At 35.4% G+C, this 20,709-nt stretch overlaps 1 protein-coding gene across 10 annotated transcripts in view; it reads left to right on the top strand.

The window, feature by feature from the left end:
• The window catches only part of DPH6 (diphthamine biosynthesis 6), a 445,353-nt gene that overhangs the window by 4,438 nt on the left and 420,206 nt on the right, over positions 1-20,709 (top strand). For all 10 annotated transcript variants that reach the window (XM_021098213.1, XM_021098165.1, XM_021098179.1 and 7 more), the window contains exons 2-3: positions 77-171; positions 6,666-6,859. In XM_021098213.1, the coding sequence (XP_020953872.1) occupies positions 77-171; positions 6,666-6,859 (289 nt within the window). The remainder of the gene's footprint in view (positions 1-76; positions 172-6,665; positions 6,860-20,709) is intronic.

The following is a 20,709-nucleotide window of genomic DNA, read 5'->3' on the forward strand; positions in this document are numbered from 1 at the left end:
GATAGCCAATGATTCTATGTTGAATAATGGTCAGTACTCTGATATTTATCTCCTTATCTATTTCTTTATTTTTTAGTGGTGGGAAGGACAGCTGTTACAATATGATGCAGTGCATTGCTGCTGGGCATCAGATCGTTGCTTTAGCAAATCTAAGACCAGCTGAAAACCAAGGTAACCAATATGTTTATTGGCAAATTCTCTAGATGACTGAAATTCCCACTTTATAATTGCATTCTGTTGTATACAGTATGCAGAGACCTAAAAGGAACTTATATATCTTTAGCACCAATTAGGTGCTACATTCTAAACTAAATGTTTTCAATTACATAGCTTTTAATCCTTATAAGAGCTCCTAGAGTGTTTAATTGGACAGAAATACTAAAGTTTAGAGTTGTATAAATTTGTCCAAGGTAAAATAGCTAGAGTAAACTTGCAGAACTGAGACTTGAATCCTCTTACTTCTTGCACTGCTGTTCTAATACAGCACTTTTCCAAATGTTGTAGGCAATTTATAGGTAAATAAGATACAGCTTCTTGGAGCTTGGGAAGTAAGAAATATATTAATAAATGATAATATATGAATTTTATTATTAAAAAGCATCCAGTTTAGCCATTTTCGGTGTAAGCTAAATGTATGAGACTTGAGAGAGGCATGGAGCAATACATTCCCACTTTTTATTTGTCTGTGCTACTAAGAATGTCCACAAGTAATCCACAGTCCTTATTTTAGTTACTTTTTTCAGTTTTATTTTCCGGTGAAATTTCTCCATTTAGAACTTTTTTTCTCTGTGTCCATGTCCGTGTCCAAATTTCCTCTTTTAATAAGGACACCAATCATACTTTGGTGTCACTCTATCATCTCATCTTAACTAGTTATATCTGCAATGACCCTATTCCCAAGTAAGGTCACATTTTGAGGAGCTAGATATTAGGATTTCAACACAACAGTTTGAGAGTGACATGACTCAGCCAACAACAATATCTTTTCTTTTTGATGTATAATTGATATGTAGCATTCTATTGGTTTTAGGTGTATGACATATTGATTTGATATAATATTGTCATATGATTACTACAATAAGTTTACTTAATGTCCATCACCACACATAATTATACGTATATATATTCCTTTTCCCTATTAGACTTTTAACAAGAGAAAAATAAAGGAGTTCCCACCATAGCACAGTGGATTAAGAATCCGATTGCAGAGGCTCAGGTCATTGCAAAGGGGTGGGTTCCATCCCTGGCCCTGCACAATGGGTTAAAGTATCTGACATTGCTGCAGCTGCAATGTAGGTCATGGCCGTGGCTCAAATTTAATCCCTGGCCAGAGAACTTCCATATGCTGTAGATGTGGTCATAAAAGGAGAAAAAATTAAAAGAAAGAAAGAAGAATATTCACTTATTTATTTTTTATATTCTTATTATACCCATAAAACCATAGGTATTAACTGCTAAAATGTAATAAGTGGGGATGAACACGTGCCTAACTTTATTACTACTTTTCTGGTACAAATTTTTTTTGTCATCCTCTTTATTCAACTCCTTTCAAGTTTCCATACTTTTGCTGTACCGTTATTTTAGGATGAATTAAAGGAGTATTGTATATGAAAATGCTAATCATATTTCCTGGCATAAAGTAGGCACCCAGTAAATTCAATTAAATTTGAATTTAGCACTAAATATTTTCTTTCTTTCTCTCTTCCTTTCTTCTTCAGTGCTTCCAGTCTGTTGAATTTCTACTTTTATATCATTTTACAATTATATTTTATTCATTTTGTCTTTTTTTGTTTTGTTTTTAAATCCTCAAAGTGTAAGCTACTTGAGAAAAGAGGTCATATCTTCTGTGTTCCTTTAATTGCTCCTCAGTACTTGGGACAACTCCGTGCCTCTGGTAGGCATTCACTCAAGGTTTATTGACGGACAGATGAATAATGAACTAACTAGCATAAGCCCTGGAATAGCAAATAATTATTTCAGTCAGATATTTGCATTTTCTTTCCTTCTGTGATTAAGACCCAAGGAATGCTGGAAGTGAAGTGGAAAGATAGAGATTAGAAATATTTTATAGGATGAAATAGAACAGGTCCTGTAGAGATCCTATAGAGGACCGACGTAAACACATGCTTTAGGATTTTGTACTGGATTTCTGATGTTGAATAATAACAGCTTTTTAGAACTGGTGTGTTTAAAATATGACCTATTTCTTTTAGCTTTTTTGGGGCCTCGCCGACCGCATATGCAAGTTCCCAGGCTAGGGGTAAAATTGGAGCTACAGCTGCCAGCCTGCACCACAGCAATGCCAGATCCAAGCCACATCTGTGACCTACATTCATAGCTCATGGCAACACCAAATCCCCCACCCACTGAGTGAGGGCAGGGATTGGATCCACATCCTCATGGATACCAGTTGGATTTGTTTCCACTGCACCACAGCAGGAACTCTCTGAACTCCTATTTCTGACTTTAATAAAGAGAAAATTCTTGTTTCGTTTTTTTTTAACAGCCATACCCAGGGCATATGAAGGTTTCCAGGCTAGGGGTCAAATCGGAGCTGTACCTGCTGGCCACAGCCATGCAGGATCAGAGCCACATCTGTGGCCTGTACAACAGCTCACAGCTATGCTGGATCCTTAACCCACTGAGCAAAGCCAGGGATTGAACCTATGTCCTCTTGGATACTAGTTAGGTTCATTAACCACTGAGCCACGTCAGGAACTCCTAAAACCATTTTCTTTTTTTCTTTTTTGTCTTTTTAGGGCTGCACCAAAGGCGTATGGAGGTTCCCAGGATCCAAGCTGCATTGTAACCTACACCACAGCTCGGGGCAACACTGGAACCTTAACCCATTGAGGGAGGCCAGGAATCTAACCTGCATCCTTATGGATACTAGTCAGATTCATTTTCACTGAGCTATGATGGGAACTCCGAGAGAAAATTATTTGACTAAGGATGAATAGGGACTATACTGTAACTTCTGTATTATAAAAGAAGAAGCAGAATTTCCTTGCAGGATTGTGTTCTATTACCAAAGGAAAGAATTTCTCTTATTCCTTGTGGCCAGACAGGCAAGTGAGTTTTTTAAACTTTCTATCTTTAGAAGTTTTAGTATTTAAAAAGTAGATTGTTTATATAATGTGTACATGATATAAGTTCTCTTCCTGGCATTTCTGTCTTATTTTCAGATTTCATGCATGAATTATTACGGTTACTTTGCAGTGTATCATTAATGTACAGATCATCCTTGACTTACAGTGGGTTTTTGTTGAAATATATAACTTGAAAATATCCTAAGTCAAAAATTCATTTAATAATCCTAACCTACTGATTATCATAGCTTAGCCTAGCCTAGCCTACCTAAACTGTGTCTAGAACACTTATATTGCCCTATAGTTGGGCAAAATCATATAACACAAAGGATATTTTATAATAAAGTGTTGAGTATCTCATGTAGTTTATTGAATACTATGGTGTGTGGACATGAAAAACAGAATGGTTGTGTGGGTTGTGAGTGTATTTGTTGTTTACCCTCACGATTGTGTGGCTGACTGGGATCTGTGGCTCCCTGACATTGCCCAGCATCACAAAGAGTATTAACCATGTCTCACTAGGCTGGGAGAAGATGAAAATTCAAAATTTGAAATACAGTTTCTGCTGAATGCATATTGCTTTTGCACCTTTGCAAAGTCAAAAAATCTTGCATTGAACCATTGTAAGTTGGGGACTGGTGTTTATAATATTCCATGTGCTTAAGGTTCATTAGCAGGGTAAGGAAGATGACAAACAAGGTATATCTTTACATTATGCCAAATAGTGGGATGGAGATATTTATTTAGAATAATTAGTGAGAAAGACTTTACTAGTAAGTGGAACTGTAATATTACAAAATAAAAGCTGGGAAAAATCAGCTAAAACTATAATTGTAATGGAAGAAAATAGTTGTCTGTGGGTTGGTAGATGGAGAAGGTTTAGCTTAATCTTGATTTAAAGTCAGCAGGAAATTGGTATTTATTGAATGATTCATTGATTGACATCTTTTCCCTCAAACATGTTGTAAAGGAACCTTGATGAAAAATGACTGGTAGAGATGACTCCAGTATAAAGTTGGTTAAAGTAAATTCACAGCCCTGAATTTTCAGTGTTAGTCTGGAAATGAATTTATCCCCATTAAAGGGGACAAATGTGAACTTGTCATAAAATTCACAAAGCCATATCTTTAAATTTGTAGTAGGAACTTTTGTGGCCTATTAATTGAGGTTGCTTCAGGCAACAGTGGAGCCTCTTGGTTTTATTTGATCTCATACCATTGTTGCTATGTAGCTTCCATTAATAAAAGTTACATTGTGGTTGGGACTAAATGGAGCCTTAAAGGGAAATTGTCTTCTAGGTTTTTGTAGTCAGTAAAATGTTTTTATTGTCATGCCAATATTAGGAGGTTTCATGCTGATAAACTCAAGTTCTTTAACTATATGAATTTGATTGTATCAATAGCCTTTAAAACTAATACATTTAAAGATCAAGTCTAAATTTGAACCTAGTGAGCCCAAATCTGAAGGCGTATTGTTGCAGTTTTGATTATTGAAGGGGCCCTTCCAACACCATTTTTCATGCTTTTTGATAGAATACTTTCACATTCAATGGAAAGCCTAGACCTGCTTGTCCTATATGCATGTATACACATATACGTACATGTATGTAAAACATTGTTTTTTAACTTTTTAAAAACTTAATACCATTGTGGGCATTTTCCCGGTCATTCAGTATTATTCTACCCTAGCATTTTCTAGATATTATCTTTGGGACACAAATACTGTATGAAATATAAGTGTTCTGTGGAGAGAGAAATTTAAGAAATACATTCTCCCTATATTTGAGCACCTTAAAGCACATTAGCCTAGGAAGAATCACAGCAAAGACACCTGTTTAACATGGTTAATCCTCATTTTTTTATAAATCGAATTGACTTTTTTTTTCATACAATACCTGTTTATCTCATTGGGTTTCTATTCTGCAAAACATACTTTGGAAAATGCTCTTCAAAATTATATTAATTGCTGAATAGTATTTCATTATGTGAATATACCATAATTTTCAATCTATTGTAAACAATAATGTGATGAATATCTTTGCAAATAATCTTTTTGTATATTCACTATTTTTTTTCCTAAAATATTATGTTAAAAAGTCAAAAAGGGGAGTCCCTGTCGTGGCACAGCGAAGATGAATCCGACTAGGAACCATGAGGTTGCAGGTTTGATCCCTGTCCTCCCTCATCAGGTCAAGGATCTGGTGTTGTCGTGAGCTGTGGTGTAGGTCGCAGATGTGGCTCGGACCTGGCGTTGCTGTGGCTGTGGCATAGGCCAGCAGCAACAGCTCTAAGTAGACCCCTCCATGTGCCACTGGTGCAGCCCTAAATGGACAAAAGACAAAAGACACACCAAAAAAAGAGTCAAAAAGGGAGTTCCCATTGTGGCTCATCAGGTTAAGGATCTGATACAGTCTCTGTGAGGATGCTGGTTTGATTCCTGACCTCACTCAGTGGGTTAAGCATCCAGTATTGCCACAAGCTGCAGTGTAGGTCTCATATGCAGCTTGGATCCAGTGTTGCCATGGCTGGGCATAGGCTTCACCTGGGGCTCCAATATGCCCCCTAACTTGGGATATTCCTTATACCTCAGGTGCAGCTGTAAAAAGAAAAATAAAAAAATAAAAAAGCCTATTCCAGTGTACTTCTAAGTTCATTTGTATCACCAAAAAGTCTATGACCCATTTGTTTTGAATATTTTACTCATATTGATGTTTGTGGAATTCTGTGACAACCATTGATTGTGTTACTTGTTAGTTTAAGTTATGTTTCTATACACATTTGTAACTGCTCTAATGGTTTTGTATTTATATATGTTTATGTGTTTGAAGTAAAATGATAAAATATATCAATAGCTTATCTAACTTTTTCTCACAAATATTTGTTACTTATCAACTAAGTAGATATTTAAGAAAGAAATTTTTCTACAACTCTGAATGAGTTCGTGAATAACCTTGAATGATTTGAAAAAACGCTTATGTAATAAAATCTTTTTTTTTTTTTTTTTTTTTTTGGTATTTTTAGGACCATGCTTGCAACATATTGTGGTTCCCAGGCTAGGGGTCGAATTGGAGCTGTAGCCACCTATACCACAGCCATAGCAAAAGCAACACCAGATCTGAGCCGCAACTGTGACCTACATCACAGCTCATGGTAATGCTGGATCCTTAACCCAAAGAGCAGGGTCAGGGATCGAACCTGCGTCCTCATGAATACCAGTCAGATTCTTTTCCGCTGAGCCATGACGGGAACTCCTGAAATAAAATCTTTAATTGAATAAACTTAGCAAACTTTATAGCTAACATTACTTCTCTATAAACATTCTATATATTGTTTAAAAAATTCATGTGTAGTTGTATTTATAATTAACAATAGAGACGATTAGAGCTGATGATGTGAACTTGCAGCTTGAACAAATGTGTAACTCATATATTTTATTTCATTTCATAAATGCAGAGAGATATAGTGTAGTAAACTTTTAAGTTATGTGTTGATTTCTCCACAAGCAATAAAACCTATACTTTCAAGTCCACTCTCCTTCACTCTGTTTTACTATTTATTTCCACTTTAATTGTTGCAGTGGAGTCAGATGAACTGGATAGCTACATGTATCAGACAGTGGGCCATCACGCCATTGACTTGTATGCAGAAGCAATGTCTCTTCCCCTGTATCGCCGCACCATAAGAGGAAAGAGCGTGGATACAGGACAAGTGTATACCAGATGTGAAGGTGATGAGGTTGAAGATCTCTATGAGCTTTTGAAACTTGTTAAGGTATGCATAGTGACTAATTACATTTACTGAATTTAGTGTGTAATTTATAATTTACAACTGCCAGTAGCCCACTATCCTTCGTAAGGCTATTTTGTCTTTGTGAATAGAAAATTGTTACTATGCTTTCATATTAAACAGTACTCTAAAATAGCACTTTTGATGAAATTTGGTGCTCATGGTTGTCAAATGATATTTAACTAAGTTTTCTTTTCCTTGGGATTTTGGAGCTGATGACCTTTCAATCATGTATTTAGCAAATACTTTTGTTTGCTTACTATGTGCCTGTAGAATGTGCCTGTAGTATATAGTTCTAGGCACTGGGAATAAGACAGTGAACAGATCCAACAAAGTCCTGTTCTTTTCGAGCTTACTTTCCAGTGGAAGGAGGCAGACAATAAAGAAACAAATTATATGCTTGGTGGTGGCGAAGGGTACTGTGAAGAAGGATGATGCAGAGTCAAGGCAATAATGAGTGATGGCAGAGGGTGGTCAAGGAAGACCTTTCTGATATAGTGAAATTTAAATAGATCTAAAGAAAGGGAGAGACTGATGAGCCTTGCTTTAAGTTAGTGAAAGAGTTATGAATTAAATACTTAAGTCCCCGTATATAAGACTAGGGCAGCTATTGTTAATTTCTCTAGACGGAAAACTTAGGAGAGAAGGTATGGGGCTCATAGATCTAGTAGGTACTATACTCAGTAGATGTTAATTAATGGAGTTCCTTTTATATTAAGCAATTATCTTTTCATTCTCATTGATAGTCAACTATTTGAATACAGTTGAGTATTCTTAAATATGAATTTTACCAGTAGCTACAGGTAATTCATATAAGGTATAGCTAATGAACCAGAGAAAATTTAAACCAATATTTTTTTTGATGTCTTAACATTTTTTAAGAAGGAAAGTAAAGAAGATCTCTGTCCCTTCTTCTACCAAAGGACATTACATTTTATTTTCTCATTCTTTAGAGAAGTTTAGCTTCTGAAAAATTATGTTATGAGCTCCTCTCATGAAAAATTTTCTAGTCCTAAATAGCTGCTTTGATGCTATACTCTAAATTTGATGCTGATCAAAGCTTAATATTAATTAAGGATTTTGATTTTAAAAAATATGTGAAGCTCTTCAGTTCTTTTAAATTTGAAAATATTTCCTATTTTGTATATGAAAATATTTCTATTTATCCTTTTTTAAAAAAAACTAATAGGGAAAACACTTAGAATAATTCCATTATTCACTGTTTAGTTATGGATGGTATAAGAAGTAGATACTTTTCAAAGGAAATCACAGGGACCTGGTTTCTTTCCTCTGGAAATATACATACTAATAACAACTATTTTGATTATCAAACAAAGGGGAAGGCATAAAAGACGTTTCACTTCTGTCCATGTAGCCAACTAAGACCTTGACAGTGTTCACCTTGAGGTGTGAAATACTGAGTGCAAATTCTGCATTTTTAAAATTTCTTTCTCAAGGCGCAAAGATAACTAGGTATTTTTAGTATAAACCAATATTACAAAATGGTGGGACTCAAAACTAGAGGTAATTGGATTGCTTAAAAATCACTGATAACTGATATCCTTGGAGAAACTATGTGATAATAACAGCCTTCCGAGAAAGGGGAAGATAATAAATTACTAATCAATTTAATTAAAAATGGGCTGATTAGTAGTAATTAAGAAGAAATTTCCCTTTCGATCCATGCTGTCTTTGGAGAAATGGATGCTTTGCCATTATCTTTATAGTAACCATCAGTTATGACATAAATTAATGCTAATGTTAAATCTTGACAACTTCTGCTTTGGAAGTTCGTACATGATAATTATAACTATAACTGAAAGAGATGTTATCAAGTTGTCTGAGACTAAATAGTTCCTTCTTTTCCTGTGCAAAAATATTAATTTTACTATAGGATATTTTAAGGACATAAATATCGGAAATATATTGCTTTTATGGAAGAGATTGTATAACCAGGCTTTTATAGTTAAATCCATTTATGAAACACTGGTGCAAAGATTCCAATAGAGGTCTTACATATTCTAATGAATAATTGAGTAATTATGGAAAAAAGCGAATCCTGAAAAGCTATAATTCTTCAAGTTACTCTTCACTTGATTCTAAGAAAAAAATGGAACTGCATTTTCTAATCTTTTGAATATTAGTGAAGAAGAATTGAAAGCATTTAGATTCATTTTCATTTTAAAACATCTATTTATAACAGGTTGCAATTTTGTGATTTTCACATTTGTCAGTCTTGTTTTTGTGACTTTTCCCCCCAAAATATTAGAGCTATGTTTTGAGTGGGAGATACTCATTTTTGTAAAGATTTTAATTGACTAATTGCCAAAAAGAAGTAGGAAAGACTTGGAGAATTTACAGAATTAAAAGTTTCCTAACTTTTATAGAAGTCATGAAAACTAATAGAAATTAGTTTTATGTCCCATAGATTATCAGGTGATTGTGACAAGTATGTGTGTGTGTGTGTATATATATATGTGTATGTGTGTGTGTATATATAAAATCAAGCTGAGTAATTATAAAAGGAATCGAGAAAAGCTATAATTCTTCAAGTTAGTCTTCACTTATTCTAAGAAAAAGATGGAACTGCATTTTTTATTTAAATGTATATATATCAAGCTGTTAGCAAAATATCTGGTTTTCATATAGCTAATCTCTATTATTTAGAATTTCTTTAATATTAAAATATCATTTTGGTTCTCATCTGGATTAGTTTGATATATAAATAATTTGTATTTTTCCAAAATGGAGTAATTTTCAGATTCGGTGGTTTTTTCCTTTTAAGTCACATAAAGCAATGCAAAAGTTACTGAAGGGTATATGAAAACACCATATCCTTATAGAGAATATATTTAAGGATCATGTATTCTTTCTTTCTCCACTGGCTTGGAGCCACTTATTGGTTGTGATATTCTCCTTTCTTGGTTTATTCCCTAATTTCAATGGAATCCATCATTAAGAAATTTCCTTAGAGAAGTTACTTTCAAATCCTTGCATTTTGAAAATGTTCTTATTCTAACCTCATATTTGATTGATATATTGGTTGAATTAAAAATTTTAGAAGGTCATTTTTCCTCAAATCATTGAAGGCATTGCTCCATGGTCCTCTAACATTTTGTTGATGAGAAGTTTGATGGTGATGTGATATTTGTTCCTTTTTAGCTGACTCATTTTTCTTATCTGTTATCTTTTATGATTGTGTCTTTATGTTTGATATGCTGGAATGTCACAACATTGCTTTGGACCTTGAAGATTATTTCTTCTGTATCCTTTCTGCAATTTCCTATTTAGTAACAGCATATCTCTGTCCTTTTTCTCTTAATGATAGTTTAGGGATGGCATTAATCCAGGTGAAAGCCAGTCAAACATGGTATTCTTCTGGCCGTAGAGATTTGTCAGGAGTGGTTTTGTTCACCTGTCTTGTACCAAGTAGATTGAAGCCTGAGATGATGGATCATTGGCAGAAGATAAGTTCTTTCTCTTGTGCAGTGATTTGTGGATGTGAGACTTAGAACTGCTGTGATTTTCTTTTCTTTCTTTCCTTCTTTTTTTCTTTCCTTCCTTCCTTTTCTTTCTCTTTCAAGAGGAGAACCTACTGTCAAATTTGACAAAGAATGGTAAGCCAATAGAATTGCAATGTGAGGATGGCTCAGCAAAATCCTCTTCCGTTATTTGTTTGATAATTTTCTCCCCTTGAATTTCTTTATTCCCTTCTGTTGGTACTCTCATTGATCAGACATTAGACCTTCTAGATTGGATTTCCATGTCTCTTGTATTTTCTCACATATATTTCATCTCTAATATCTTGTACATTCTATGCAGTTTCCTTTTTAAATGCCCTGCTTTCATGTTGAATTTTTTTTTTAATTTTAGCAATCTCATTTTCATTAGCCAAGAACCTTACTTGTTTATTAATTATTCCTTCCTTATAATCTGTTTCTCCTATAGATTTGGCATCCCTTTATCCATCTTAAAATATTTATTAGAGATTTTAAACATTATCTTTTGTTCCCTAAAGTATTAATGTTTTCTTTGGGGTCTTTTTTCTCGTTTTTTTTTTTTTTTTCCTCTTTCATGTTGTAGACTTTTTTCATATGCCATGGTTGCTTGTTCATTTCTAAGAATAAGGCAGGAGGAAAGCTGACTGAATGCCTTTGATTGTAGAGTTTTTCTACCCTCACATTTCATAGTTGTTATACCTGGAGTTCAGGATAATTTGGCCTCATTTGGTTTCCTTCTTGGCTTTCTTCTCTTCCATACAGACAGTAGTTTACAGCTTCCTTTGTTGATTTATCAGACATTGTTTCTTCTTCATCTGTTTTCTGACTTAAGAAACTCATTGAAATCCCTGTCCCATGAGTGTCTCCCCCCTGTTTTCTTTGTGGAGGTTATAACTGTTTTTGTTTTAATGAAATCTTTTGAACCAGAAATTTGTGTTAATTTGATTCTAATGGAATTCATTTAATATTCTTCCCTAAATCGAATATCCAGTTTTAGTTTTCCTCTTCTAATCTTTGGTACTTTTCTTCTTTCCTTGTTCCTTTTCTCATTAGGCATTGTATCTTTTGATGGTGTCAAATTACTTAGTGGACACCTATATTACAATTTGAATACAACAATTCATGAATACTTCTTTTTCCTTTTTAAAATAGAATATTTATGGAATTCCCGTCATGGCTTAGTGGAAACAAATCTGCTGACTAGCATCCATGAGGATGTAGGTTTGATCCCTGGCCTAGCTCAGTGGGTTAAGGATCTGGTGTGGCTGTGAGCTGTGGTATAGGTCACAGACATGGCAGCTCGGATCTGGCATTGCTGTGGCTGTGGCATGGGCCAATGGCTATAGCTCAGGTTTACCCCTTAGCCCAGGAACCTCCATGTGTGCTGCGATGTGGCCTTAAAAAAAAGAAAAGAGTATTTGCTCTTGATAGAAAGGCTTGTGAATAACTGATTTTTAAAAAAACAGATTTTAATTCAATATTTCCTAAAACATGTGTTGCTGCTTTACTCTTTGTATTGGTTGGAATTCTTTTAATTATAAGGAGTAGAACGTCATGTTCAAACTGATTTGAATAAAAAGAGAATTTATGGAGTGTAACCTAAAGATAAATTTGTCTTCAAGTAGATTGGATACAGGACAGAAACTATAAAATCAGAGCCTATTTTTACCTCTATTCCTATCTCTTTACTTTCTGTTGATTCTATTCTCAGTCTAGACCCTTGTGATTAGAAGATGGCGCACAGTTACATTCTTCCTAGTCCATATCTAGTAGGAAAAGTCCACTCTTAAATAACTCCAAGGAAAATCCAGTTATGTCTCATTGTCACTCAGTGGACTGAATTATATTATCCATGAGCCAGTTGTTGTAGGAGAAGGCGATTTTATTTGGACAGGTCTAGATTGTGTACCATTCCTGGAGTGACAGACTGAGTCATTATTACTGGGACCACAATTACTATGCTTCTGCAGGAAGAACATAACCCACTGTTGGAAGGGTGGATCTCCAAATATAAAGCAGGCTGTTGCTGTTAGAATGGTGAACTGAGGCAGGGGGTTAAGAGTAACAGATTTTCTGAAAATAAATGGGTTCTTTAAAAACTTGAGAACCATTCTAGATAGTTCTTTCAGTATCTTTCTCCTCCCTCTACCCCCTTCTTTTCTCTCCTCCTCCCTTTCTTTCCTTCTTGGGTTTTTTCAAAAATAGTTGACCATTGGAGCCATAACAGTGAGCTTATACTCTATGACCTATGTATTCAGTTGCTTATGATTTCTCTACCTTAATATCCTACATGCATGGTAAACTCAACAGGTTCAATACTTATTCATCTTTAAGCTTCTGCACAAACTTACTCGTTTTCCTATATTTCCCTCTTACTTAAAAACATCATCACTTACCCCATCACCTAAGTCTACCTCACTACCAGATTCCACTTTTTCTCGGTTCCCTTTCACATCAGCCACAGCCATTGGATTCCTGGGACCTTTTGATATTACTTCTCTGACTTCTGAAATCAATCCTTTGACTTCATTCCCACTGTAACTTGTTTTTCATCTGGCGTGTACAAGAGTCTTCTGACTCAGGCACTTGCCTTCAATATTGCCTTGTGCACCCTCTGGCCTTTCTACCACATTGTCATCAGCTGACTTGCATAAAATACTTAAGTAACCCATCCTTAAGATAAAGTTCAAACACATTCTTAAAAGAAAACTCTTTTAAGAAGAGGCCCTTGCAGTCCTAACTGCCGTTCCCACACAAGCTTCTGGGTTCAAGTTACAATGACTAATTATCAGTTTCTAGAAGATTGCTTTTCCATATTGGAAGTCTTTCCCTATACTTTTCTGTGCCTTTATCTCTTGATTCTCCTGAAGAACCCCTTCTTATTTCATATCCTCCTATACAATAAGCTCTAATTTGCCTTCCTGTCTCTTCCTTGGCAGCTTGTCCATACCTTTGCTGTGCTTCTCAGGACATTACTAGGATTGTTTATATGATTGTCTCTTGCTAGACAGTGAGACCCTTAGAGACATTGTCAGTGCTCTTCACTTTTATTTCTCTAGTGTGTAGCTGTGTTCCTGCAATGCGGATGGCTTTTAAAGGATCATTGAACAAATTAGTCCAAAATTTTAAAAAAAATTAATATAATTATTTTCCTAATGTAGGGAACCATAACAGTGTTACAAAATGTGATGTAAAACCATTGGAAAATTCATTTTATTTTTATTTTTTCATTTAAAAGCTGAAATAGAATGGGCATCCTAGTAAAACTTTTCAAGATAGGATATCCTGTCAGATTTGGCAGTATCATCACTAAGTGTACCAAGTATAATTTCCAGCTGCAGAGTATTTTATAAAAAGGCTGAACAGACACTTTTTCAAGCTATTTTTGGTATCTCAGAAAACCTGCCTGTTATGGTGGAAAATTACTTTGTGGATCTCTTTTCACTTTGGATCTGAGGAACCAAACTCCAGCTCTTTGGGTGGCTAGAGGCAAATCCAAAGGGTGTTCAGTGGGAAGAACACATAAGATGGCCTTAAGATTCGCAAAGAGGACCCATAGTGCTATAATTACATAGGCACATAGCCCTGTGCAGATTGCTCCTGGCTCTTTAGCATTGCACAGCTTGCCTCAAGCCCTGTCACTTCCCAAGATTTTGGTCATTAAGCCTAGTCCCTTGGCACAAGAAACACTTTGCTAGTCTTGATTCTGGACTCCAAACAGGAAGAGTTGGAATTAGCACAGACCAGTGTCATTTTGACTCCCAGGTGCAGCTTTATTAAGGCTGTGCCATCTTTGGCCCTTTCAGATGATAAAGTCAAACATGCATGAGAAAGCACTTGATAGATGATCTGTCTAGAAATAAAATGTTGGATCATACTTGTCAGTTATTACAGTGTGTAAACTTATCACAGGTCTAGAGTCTTCATCTATAGATTTCCCCTAAGACAGGAAAATGTGACTCTCTCATTCTAGCAAAACCATCATTCTGTCTCCTCAACCTTGAACTTTCTCCACTTAGTATCAGTGATTGTGTGTGTAAATTACACATGCACATATATACTCTTCTTTTTATCTTTTGCCTGATTCATTGCCTCTCTATAAATTTACCAATTGGCTTACTTTTATGTTTTTGTATTCCTTTCTTCTATGAACTATAGATTTCTATCTTATCATCTACTCTATATATTTTAAAGTGTGTTGGGTATGTTTGACTTGTCTTTCAAATTTCTTTTATGATTTTCAGCCTCTGGTGTTTGTATCCTATTGACCTTTTTACTTTTTCCTGACTATGCTATTTATTTTTTCTTTAAGAAACTTTTTGTTGATGTATACTCTTGGAGTTTTGTTGTCTAACATGCTAGATGTACGTTTCTGTCCTGCAGTCTTTATTTCATTTGTAGACCTGTAGTTTACCTTGTCTTTGTTATGTTCTCTATTAAATGACTGAAATCACATTGCAAAGATATAGAAGTATGAAATATCTTATTCCTTTACTGTTTCACTTACATTTTTGTAACAGAATTTTATTGGTAGTCACTCAACATTATGGATAGGTCTTGAACTCATCTTTTTAGGTCAACTTTGCTTTTTATATTGGGAACATCTTCATTCAGCAAATTTGTAGTGCCTAAGTCATAAAATAGCCATACATTCAATGATAATGTCAATAAATATTAGAGGGTTTTTTTGTTTGGTTGGGTTTTTTGTTTGTTTTTGTTTGTTTGTTTTGTTTGTCTTTTTAGGGCTACACCTTGTTTGTCTTTTTAGGGCTGCACCTATGACATATGGAAGTTCCCAGGCTAGGGGTCAAATTGGAGCTGTAGTTGCCGGCGTACACCAGGCCACAGCAATGCAGGATCTAAGCCACTGAGTGAGGCCGGTAATCAAACATGCGTCCTCATGGATACTAGTTGGGTTCATTACTGCTGAGCCACAACGGCAACTCCTAGAGGGTTTTTTTTTTTTTTAATTGGTAAGAAATGATTTAATAGGGTCTTATTCTGTGACATGTAAGAAAAAGTTGAGTGAATCCAAAGTATGTATTAGTTGATCTTGACTTTTCTTAACTTTAACCTACACTGCTACCATTTAGAGACTTTTCTTATGTCCTTAGCGATTTTGCACACATTAATTGGATGCTTATATTGTACCTCTGTTGGAGAGTAAAAAGATATATAAGACATAATCTCTGCCTTCACAGACCCTGACGAGATAAGACACTTACACAATGAAACTAATATAAAGTAGAGTTGCCATTAGAGTGTACATTTAAAGAGCTCTGGGGATTCAGAAGAGAAAAAGAAGTCCCTTATGTTGGGGGGGTCAGGAGAGGCCTTAAAGGGGAAGTTGCATTTGATATCCGTAAAGGCTGTTTGGATTTTGACAAAGGCAGATATAGGGAATGACTAAGAAAATGTTGCAGATTAAGGGTGCAGCTTAGTCAAAGTCATGGAAGCAGGGAATCCTGAGATATATTAGGGAAATTGTGGCTCAATTTGTCTAGAGCTCAGAGTTGAAGGAGTACTGGAAAATAAGTCTGCAAAGGTAGATTAAGGCTAAAATAGAGACTATCTTAAATTTTAGACTAAGGATTGTTCAGGCAGTGAAGAGTTCCCTAAGGCAACTTAGGTATTTTCCACACTCAGTTTAGTGATCACATTCTTTTCTTTAAATAAAAGAGGCTAGACTAAAATAGAAAATATCAAAATGCAGTGTACATTGTAGCATTAATTATTATTTTGTGAAATGTGTATGTATACAAATATATAATATATATGCTAGGATATATATATATATAAATATGCATATATTTCTTGGTATTAGACAAATTGTTGTGGTCAAACAAATTTGAAAGCCACTACTTTGAAGGATTTTGCGAAAGAAATGACATAGAATTCTGTAGTTGAAGGAAGCTTCAAGGACATTAGGTTGAACCACTCATAATGTAAGAAATGGATTAGAGAAGTGGAATTCTGAGGTGAGGAGTTCACATTGAAAAGTGCGATACTAGACTAGCTGAAAGGTTCTAAGGACCTGAACTGGGGGAGTAGCAGTGGGAAACTTGAATTGCTTACATTGAAGAAGTATTTTAATAGGACTTGATGGTGATATTTAAATAGAAAGGGACAAGGAGTCTATGTAAGATAACCTTACGTAGACTAACAGTTCCATGTCTAATTTACTCAGCTTTCACTGGGCAATGTTGATAATCAAAGTATATTATGATAGCTAAGTGTTATAAATATTGTGATTCTCAATTTTGCCAGCTTTGTCATCTCTTTAATATGGTATAGGATAGTAAGGGAAGATGCTTCATATCAATCTGGGTTCATTTAATCGAGATTAACTCGTGTGTGTGTGTGTGTGTGTGTGTGTGTGTGTGTGTGTCTTTTTGCCTTTTCTATGCCCACTCCTGCGGCATGTGGATGTTCCCAGGCAAGGGGTCTAATCAGAGCTCTGCCAGCCTACACCAGAGCCACAGCAATGCGGGATATGAGCTGTGTCTGCGACCTACACCACAACTCATGGCAATGCCGGATCCTTAACCCACTGAGCAAGGCCAGGGATCGAACCCGCAACCTCATGGTTCCTAGTCAGATTCATTAACCACTGAGCCATGACGGCAACTCCCAAGAGTAACTCTTAATAAATGTTAGTCCTAATGGCCCTTTTCCATTTTCTTCATAGAGTTAAATGTAGTGCACATCAACTAAAATATTTTACCTTTATTTCTTAACTCTGTAAGCACCTAGAGGAAAGCACAATGTAAAATATTAATACTTTAAACATAACTGAGTGCATATAGATGAGATTCAAATTATCATGGTCTTTCTCCTGTCTCTCATACTTATATATTATATTCTAGAAACTCCTGCCAGGTTAGTCTTTCTAGAGTGTAGATCCAATCACACTCGTCTCTTCATCAGTAATCTTTGTTGTTTATTCTCTAACCCCTATGTGCTTTGAAATATGACTTCATCTGATCTTTCATATTTTCCCAGTATTCCCCCACATGGAATCTGTGTTCTACCTGCACTAGACTACTCTCAGAACTCATTCTTCCCCACATAGTCCACGTCTTTCCTGCATAGTGCTGTATTTTAGTCAGAAGTAACCTTTCCTCTCCAATTCCTTCTTTTAGCTTCTGCTTCTTGATATCATCCTTGCTCTTCCCCCAGTGATTGTATCTTTCTCCCTGGAAGCTTCATATAACATTGTATTTTTCTTGTAGTACTTAATCTGTCTTGATATACTATACCGTGCTCCTGCTTTTGTTTTGTTATGCATTTTGTTTTTGTTGTGAGTTTTTGTTTAAAGATTATAATTACTTTAAGGGGCAAGGATTGTATTCTTTTTTATTTTTTAGGGGACTCTACAACCCTTGAATAATGCAGGCTTTGTGTTCAGCTATTCTCCTCTGGAATTGAGTTTTTCCATCTGTAAAATTTGGATATATCTTCCTTTTATCTTATTTATCTGTTTTGAGAAATGTGAAAAGATATATGAGAGCCTTTTTAGGGTTACTAGAAAAAAAGGATGCCATATAAGTTGGATTTTGTTTTTAAAGCCTGCCAACTTCACATCAGTCTCAGATCTTTTTTCTCCTAATTATTACCTAGCTTCCAAAATAATCCAGGAAAGCTAAATAAAGTCAAGTTTTCATAGCATACAATTTCCATTAGTATATTAATATTAAGTAGTAGCTGCAAATTGGCATTGAGATGAGTGTAATTCCTCTTGACTTTATTCGTACGTTAATGTAGAGAAGAAAAGTAATGGTAATCAGTCAAATTGTGAAAGAGGTTTTAAAGGGGGCAAGTTGATATTATATATTGGATAGAATTTATTCTTCTCCATTTGTTGCCTACCTATTTTTGTTCCTCCTGAGTCTTGTTTAGGCTCTTTCATTCAAATAATTCAGCCTTCCAAGAAACATGTGGAATTAATGCTTTCTTTCTAGTTTCCTGTGTTAGTAAACTGAGGCATGGATTGTTTCAAAAGATGATAAAGAAGTGAAGCCAAAGATGACAAAGGTTCTTATTAATAGAGTATTTAAACTTTTGAAATAGCATACGAAGAATTAAGAGATCTTAAAAATGGCTCTTTGAATGTCCAGAGGCAGTAAAATGGGACTGTTGTATGCACTACTGTATGTAAGAGCATTTACCTGTCAATGCCAGCAGATTTATACCACCCTCACCCATAAAAGCTGCAGTGCTGAGTCATATGGACCCTTGGTGTACTTGCACACAGTAGGCGCTCAATGAGCAACAGTTGTTAAATTAAACTTATTAAACAAAATGAAGTCTATCTATCCTTGACAAAATTCAGCTACTATTGATCCTTAGAGATTTCTATAAAAATAAAGACAAATCAGAAACTATTTATCAAACATTTATTTCCCTTTCTTGTGCAGATTTCTTTGCTACCTACTATAAGATTAGTTTTAGAACCACTGAAATGATCTGTGGCCTGTTTTAAGGACAGTTCTCTTGTGGATTCTTTCCCTTATAGGAATTTTGCAGGGAGATGAGGAGAGGAGGAAAAATCATTATCACTTGGTACAAAATGTGTTCTTCCCTTTTCAAGTCTTTCACAAATTTGCTCCTTTAATAATTTTTATTGATCTCACAGTCGTTTTTGTGACTTCCTTAGCCCTCACCCAAGTTCTACTGATTTTGAGTGGTAGTATAACCTGGACTTGATCACAGGAATCAGTCTAGTGAACTTCAGTGCAGTATAATGTGATACTTAAAGACAGGATTTCTTATTCTAGAAGGGAGAGGTGTTTTTGAACTCTGAAATTATGTGCAAATTTTTTGTGAATGTAAATTTTTCTGGGGAGAGGTCCAAATTTTTATCATAGTCTCGTAGCAGTCTGTTCTATTCAAAAGATTAAGAACTACTGTTGTAGCCATCAATTTCAGAAAGCCTTGTAGCCTGGAGGTACTCATGACTACTCAGGGTAGGAATCCATTGTGCTCTGAGCCTGTAACACATACCATGCTATGTGCTATGAGGTCAGGGGGGGCTTCTATGGCTTCCAAAGAGTGAGGAGAGTAGCATGAATGCAGCACCTGAGAGCAGAGGAGGATGTCACGCATCTCTCCAGAAAGATGTTAAGATCTCAAAGGTAATAGAGTAAAAAGTGGGCATCTTATAATTTCAGTTAAGAAATAAGGAACAGAGATGAGCCAGCAGGCTGGACCCTGTATGTGTTCTGGGTGGTTCTTAATAGGCCTTTGGATTTTATGTTGAAGGAGAAAATAATAGGGATACAAAAGGCAATATTCCTGATTTCTGCAAATGTAGCTTTCTTTTTTTGAATTTGTGTTTAGTTTCTCTCTTAGGTCGTTATGACATTATGCCTTGTTTTACATCATAATTTTCATATGAATCTATCTTCCTTGTTAGTTTATAAATTCTCCAAGCAACAACTTGTATGTTTTTCATTTTTGGATACTCTGCAGTGCTCATCACAGTTCCTTGTCCATAAGAGATGCGCAGAATTTATTGTTGTATATTTGCCCTAGGGATGCTGTTGAGGACTTTCACCATATTACATATTCAACTTTATAATGATCCAAGGGTGAAATATCTCTCAGGACTTGGTCTTTATAATATAACTATTACACAGTTTTTACTGTATGAACAACTCTAGATCATGCGATTCACTTTTCTTTCCTCTTTGTATTGATTGTTAGGAAGCCCAAAACCATGTGACCTTTTTTATCAATTCTTTTTTTTAAGGCCCACGCATGGCATATGGAAGTTTCCAGGCAGGGACTGAATCTGAGCCACAGCCAGGGCAATGCATTTTAACCCACTACACTGGGCCAGGGATTGAACCCACACCTCCACAGCCACCTGAGCTGCTGCAGTCGGATTCTTAACCCATTGCATCCCAGCGGAAGCTCCTTTTCAATTATTTTTTGTCTTATTTTACTTATAATTGCTATTGTTTATGTAGCTCTATCTGCCAGGCACTGTCCTGAGCTCTACATATTATATTCTAATTTATCCCCAGTGTAGTATCCATGTTTTGCAGGTAAGTTATTGAGATAATGAGGTTAGGATTCCTCTGTATTCAAAGTTACAGCTAGAAAGTAGAATATGTACTTTTAGTCACTGTGTTCTGCTACCTCCCAGCATTACATGTATGTTAATTCATGCAGATATTACCATATAACAACATATATAGTAACATATGTAGACCAATAAGACATATATGAATTAACAGTGAGACATAGGGGCAGGCGTGTGGTTTGATAAGGGGAAATGGGGTTATGAAGTCATTGATTAAAATGATCTGAGACCTTATTTTGAAGCTCTCA

Source organism: Sus scrofa, chromosome 1 (assembly GCF_000003025.6).
Source record: "Sus scrofa isolate TJ Tabasco breed Duroc chromosome 1, Sscrofa11.1, whole genome shotgun sequence".
Classification (NCBI taxonomy): domain Eukaryota; kingdom Metazoa; phylum Chordata; class Mammalia; order Artiodactyla; family Suidae; genus Sus; species Sus scrofa.